Source organism: Suncus etruscus, chromosome 8 (assembly GCF_024139225.1).
Source record: "Suncus etruscus isolate mSunEtr1 chromosome 8, mSunEtr1.pri.cur, whole genome shotgun sequence".
NCBI lineage: Eukaryota > Metazoa > Chordata > Mammalia > Eulipotyphla > Soricidae > Suncus > Suncus etruscus.
The window spans coordinates 114683640-114690508 of NC_064855.1; the positions used below are offsets into that span (position 1 = coordinate 114683640).

Consider the following 6869-nt stretch of genomic DNA (forward strand, 5'->3'; position numbering starts at 1 on the left):
ATATTATCTTTAATTTATATTTTATTACTTTATTTAACTTATTTAATTATTTTATTATTTACTTTTACTTTATTTCTTCATTTTAATTTGTTTTACTATTTTAGTTTATTATTTTATGTTATTCATATGATTTTATTTCTTATTTTATTTTATATTATTTATCGTACTTTATAATATATTTTATATTATTATTTTATTTTATTTTATTTCAATATTAATTTTATTTCTTACTATTTTATTTATCTTATTTAATTATTTTATTATTTACTTTAATTTTATTTCATCATTTCAATTCATTTTTCTATTTTAGTTTATTATTTTTATAGTTTTATTTTTATTTTAGTTTATTATTTTAGTTTATTATTTTATTTTTTATTTTAGTTTATTATTTTGTTATTTATGTTATTTTATTTTATATTATTTATTTCTCCTTTATAATATTCATATCTTATTTTTTATTTTCTTGTTTTATTTGATCTTATATTTATTTTAATATTATTTTTTATATTATCTTTATTTTATATTATATTATTTTATTTAACTTATTTATTTTATTATTAACTTTTACTTTATTTCTTCATTTTAATTTATTTTACTATTTTAGTCCATTATTTTATTTTATTATGTCATTTTTTATTTTAGTTTATTATTTTAGTTTATTGTTTTATGTAATTCATATTATTTTATCTTATATTATTTATAGTACTTTATAATCTATTTTATATTATATTATTTTTATTTTATTTTATTTAAGTATGAATTTTATTTTATTTTACAATATTTTATTTGTCTTATTTGATTATTTAATTATTTACTTTTATTTTATTTCATCATTTCAATTTATTTTTCTATTTTAGTTTATTATTTTTTATAGTTTTAGTTTTTATTTTAGTTTATTATTTTAAGTTATTTATATTATTTTATTTTATATTATTCATCTTACTTTATAATAATTATATATGATTTTATTTTTAATTTATTTTATTTAAATATCAATTTTATTTGTTATATTATTTTATTTATCTTATTTAATTATTTTAGTATTTACTTTTTATTTCATCATTTCAATTTTTTTCTATTTTAGTTTATTATTTTTTTATGTTCCATTTTTTACTTTAGCTTATTTTATTTTATTTGTCATTTTATTTTTTATTTATTATTATTTATCTTACTTTATTATTATATTATTTTATTTAATCATTTTATTTTATCTCATTATTTTAGTTTATTATTATATATTTTATTTTATTTCATTAATTTATTTTCTATTTTATTGTATTGTATTGCAACTCTAATGCCATAGCACTCTTACCAATGCTGCGACCCATGAAATTGTGTGTGCGTGTGTGTGTGTATTTTGTGACTCACCGGTGATGCACAGGGATCAATCCGAGCTATCCACTCAGAAATCGCTCCTAGTATGGGTGACCATCTTAGAACTCCAGTGGATTGAAGCACAGTGAGTCTCTATGTTCCTGCATGCAAGGCACAAACTCCCTACTAGATGCTCCACGACTGCAGTTACTGAAATCTTTGTTTTCTTTTTTTTTGCGTCTTTGTCCAAAACTGTTAACGCTCAGGGCATACTTCCATCATGTGAACCCTGGGGTCTAACACATAAGTCTACCGTGCTTGTCTGCTTCTCTAAATTTTCTATTATCAGAGTATATTATATTTAATATTTTATTCATTTTTGCATATTTTAGTATATTTTATTTATCTATTTTATGTTTAATTTTATGTTCTTTTCTTTATTATTTTATTTTTATTTCACTTTTTATTTTATTTAATATTATTTATTTATTTATTTATTTATTTATTTATTTTTGGTTTTTGGGCCACACCCGGCGGTGCTCAGGGGTTACTCCTGGCTGTCTGCTCAGAAATAGCTCCTGGCAGGCACGGGGGACCATATGGGTCACCGGGATTCGAACCAACCACCTTTGGTCCTGGATCGGCTGCTTGCAAGGCAAACACCGCTGTGCTATCTCTCCGGGCCCTAATATTATTTATTTTTATTTTATCTTATTTCATTATTTTATTTTTCTCATTTTAATCTACTGTATTTTAATTTACTATTTTTTATTTTGATTTATTATTATTGAACATTTTATTTTAATTTTATTAAATTAAATTTTGTTTATATTTTATTTTATTTATTTTACTTATTTATTCATATCATTTATTTTATTGTATTTTATTGTATGTTATTTATCTTGTTTATTATTATATTCTTTTTAATTCATTTCATTTTTCTTTTATTTTTTCTTTTATATTTCATTTAATTTTAATTTTTATTATAATTTTAATTTTATTTTATTTTATTTATCAATTTTTATTATTTTATTTTATTTATTTTAGTTCATTGTTTTCTTTTATTAATTTATTATTATAATTAAGTTTATTATTTTATTTTATTATTTTATTTATTTTATTTTATACTTTATAATATTTTTCTTACTTTATAATTATATTTTTATTATTATATTTTATTATTTTAGTTGATCTTATATTTTATTTTAATATTAATTTTATATTATCTTTATTTTATATTATATTATTTTATATAACTTATTTAATTATTTTATTATTTACTTTTATTTTATTTCTTCATTTTAATTTATTTTACTATTTTAGTTTATTATTTTATTTTTTGGTTTTTTATTTTAGTTTATTATTTTATGTTATTCATATTATTTTATTTTTATTTTATTTTATATTTATCTTACTTTATAATATATTTTATATTATATTATTTTTTATTTTGTTTAAATATTTATTTTATTTTATATGATTTTATCTTATTTAATTATTTTATCATTTACTTTTATTTTCTTTCTTTCTTTTTTTTTTTTTTTTTTTTTGTGGTTTTTGGGTCACACCCGGCAGTGCTCAGGCGTTATTCCTGGCTCCAGGCTCAGAAATTGCTCCTGGCAGGCACGGGGGACCATATGGGACGCCGGGATTCGAACCAATGACCTCCTGCATGAAAGGCAAACGCCCTACCTCCATGCTATCTCTCCGGCCCACTTTTATTTTATTTCATCATTTCAATTTATTTTTCTATTTTAGTTTATTATTTTTTATTGTTTCAATTTTATTTTAGCTTATTATTTTATTTTTATTTTAGCATATTATTTTATGTTATTTATATAATTTTATTTTATATTATGTATCTTATTTATAATATTTTTTTCTTTCTTTTTTTTTTTTTTTCAGAACACCAGTGTATTAATAAGGTCTTTTTTTGTCACATAATATTTATAAGCAGATATTGGAATGCTCAAAAGATTCACTTTGGGTCTCCTAAAACATGATTTTATCAAATGTGGCTTGCCAGGACAAGTATCTTCAGAGTCTAGTCCAAATAGTTTCTGTTTGAATTCTAGCAAACCAGATAACATGCCATGTTTGGAAAACTGAAAAAAAACAAATAACATCACACAAAGAGAAAGGACACAACACATACCAAGGTGGATAAATGCCAATTATTGTGAAATTGTGAGTCCCTGTCATCTTTGCAAGCTGGGTGGTACAAATAGGTCAAATCTGACTTAGGCAGTTTGAAGACATTTTCCTATTTTGAAGCACAAGAAAATCATCAGATGAAAATGTGGACATGAGAGAGAAATGAGTAGTTCTGTGCTTCTTGCTGTTACCTTTATTATGTTGCTAGCGTCACTGAGTAGTTTCAAAACAGCCTGCAAGAAGTGTTCTAATCACCAACCACCTTTCCCACCTTTCTTCTTTTTCTGCTGCTGTTTCTTTTTTGTTGCTGGAGCACCTGCTGGCTTCTGATGTCGTGGGGGTATAATAATTATAATATAATTACTTGTAGATGCAGATGGTGCTGCAGTATTACCAGGTCTGGGGCAGGTGGGTGGGCTGCTCAGAGTTTTACTTGCATCCAGTTCAGATGAAGCACCTGCAGTGGCTCCCTGGGTCCCTTTTCCAATCTGATCCTTCTTTTTACCCTTCTTCCTTCCTCGGTAGTAGGATCGCTCTCGCATTGGCAGCCATCTTTCCGGATCTGGGGTCACTTTGGGGTCATAGTTCTTGGGCAGTTTGCCTTTCGTTTTCTTTTTCTTCTTTTTCAAATCTCCCTGCCCTTGTTCCTTTGGTTGACTATCTCCAGCAACTTTTCCACCTTTCTTCCGAATATATGTGGCAGCAGGAGAATTTTCAAGCGCCTCAACATCAACTTTCAGAGACATACTATCTGACGAGGGCAAATGTTTACTAAGAGCTTTTGCTTTCTCAGGATCTACAAGTGAGTAAGCGTAATAAGCTGTGCCAGCGTGTGAATATCTTTTGGGTTTTGTTTCCATAGCTGTTCAAGATCACTAATTGCCTCCTTTTTCCACCCATATTTGAGTTTGAAATTTGCAGCTTCTCTTATCAAAGACAAATGAGCCGGAGATTTGGGCTGATGGTTTTGATACCACTGGATAGCTTGTGTGAAGACTTCTATGGCACTATCAATATCTTCTTCATGGCTATACATGGTCACTAGTGCAGACACCATGCCTGGTTTATGCTTTAACTCTTCTATGCTTCTTAATATTAGACATGCTTTGGAAATAATAATATAATATTTATAATATTATAATTTAATATTATATTATAATATACAATATATAATATAATATTATAAATTTATAATTTATAATAATATAATATTTATAATATTTTATATTATTTTATTTTTATAATTTATTTATAAATATATAAATATATTATAAATATATATATAATTTATATAAAATTTAATAAAATTTATATAAAATATAAATATATATTATAAAAATTTATATAAAATTTAATAAAATATAAATATATATTATAAATATGTGTATTATATATTATTATAAATATATTATATTTATTTTTATAATTTAATATTGTATTATAATATATAATATAATATTATAAATTTATAATTTATAATAATATAATATTTTATATTATTTTATTTATATTTATTTTATTAAATATTAATTTTATTTTTATATTATATTATTTATCTTATTTAATTCTTTTATTATTTACTTTTTATTTCATCATTTCAATTTATTTTTCTATTTTAGTTTATTAATTTTCTATTGTTTCATTTTTTATTTTCGTTTGTTATTTTATTTTTTATTTTATTTAATATTATTTATCTTACTTTATTATTGTATTGTTTCTATTTCATCATTTTATTTTACCTCGTTATTTTAGTTTATTATTATCTATTTTATTCTATTTCATTAATTTATTTTCTATTTTATTGTATTTTACTTTATATTTTATTTTATTTCTTTTTCTATTTTGCTGCAGGCTACACCCAGTGTAGTTCAGGAGTTCCTCTGGCTCTTTACTCAAAAACTGTTTCTGGCTAGGAGAACAGTATGGAATGCCTGTGGAGGAGACCACAGGTGTCGTAGGTGTTTGCCTGCAACTCTAATGCCATAACACTCTTACCAATGCTTTGGACCTTGGAGGATGTGTGTGTGTGTGTGTGTGTGTGTGTGTGTGTGTGTGTGTGTGTGTGTGTGCGTGTGTGTGCGTGTGTGTATTTTGAGTCTCACCGGTGGTGCTAAGAGGTCACTCTGAACTGTGCATTCAGAAATTACTCCTGGTGTGGGAGACCATATAGAATTCCAGTGATCAAAGCACAGTGAGTCTCTAAGTTCGTGCATGCAAGGCGCAATCTACCTACTAGTTGCTCTACAACTCCAGCTACTGAAATCGTTTTTTTTCTTTTTTTGTCCACATCTGTTAATGCTCAGGACCTACTTTCACCATGTGAAGCAAGTTCTCTAACACATCAATCTATCATCCTTTTCCAATTCTCTAAATATTCTATTCTCAGAATATATTATATTTTAATATTTTTATTTATTTTATTCTTTTATTTATTTATGTATTTGTTTATCTATTTTTTGTTTTTTGGCCACACCTGGTAACACTCAGGAGTTATTCTGGTTATGCGCTCAGAAGTCATTCATTTTATTTTACTTTCTATTTAATTTTATTTTTATTTTATCTTATATTATTTATCTTGCTTTAATATTATATTCTGTTTTATTTTATTTCACTATTTCATTTTATATTTGTAATTTCTTAGTTTATTATATATTTTATTTTAATATTTATTTAACTTCATTTTTTAATTTTTTATTTATCTATGTTATTATTTCATTTTATTTTATTATTTTATTTTATTTTAATATTTTAGTTTATTTCTTTTAATATTTCATTATTTTATTTTAGTTCATTATTTTGGTTTATTATTTTATTTTGTTTTATTTTATTTTTTATTATTTATCTTACTTTATAATTATATTTTTTTAATTTTATTTTTATTTTATTATATTAATTTATTTTATATTTTATTTAAATATTTATTTTATTTTATATTTTATTTTATATTATTTTTATTTTATTTTATTTGTCTTATTTTATTATTTTATTATTTACTTTTATTTTATTTCATTATTTTACTTTATTTTATTATTTCTCTTTATTGTTTCATTTTTTATTTTGGCTTATTATTTCATTTTATTTTATTTTTTCATTTTTTATTTTAGTTTATTATTTCATTTATATTATTTTATTTAAATTTTATATTATATTATTCATCTTAATTTGTTATATTTCATTATTTTATTTTAATTATTTTAGATTATTATTTTATATTTTATTTTATGTTATTAATTTTATTTTTTATTATATTTTATTTTATCTTATTTTATTTTATATTTTGCTGCGGGCTACACCTAGTGTACTTCAAGTGTTACTCTGGCTCTGAGCTCAAAAACTGTTTCTGGCCAGGAGAATAATAAGGAATGCCTGAGGATCAAACCACAGGGTGACGGGTGACATAG

At 22.6% G+C, this 6869-nt stretch overlaps 1 protein-coding gene across 1 annotated transcript in view; it reads right to left on the reverse strand.

The window, feature by feature from the left end:
• Positions 1 to 3466: 3466 nt before the first annotated feature.
• The window catches only part of LOC126016100 (signal recognition particle subunit SRP72-like), a 190014-nt gene continuing 186611 nt past the window's right edge, over positions 3467 to 6869 (reverse strand). The window contains exon 2 of the mRNA XM_049778630.1: positions 3467 to 4280. Coding sequence (XP_049634587.1) covers positions 3720 to 4280 — 561 coding nt within the window. The 3' untranslated portion in view covers positions 3467 to 3719. The remainder of the gene's footprint in view (positions 4281 to 6869) is intronic.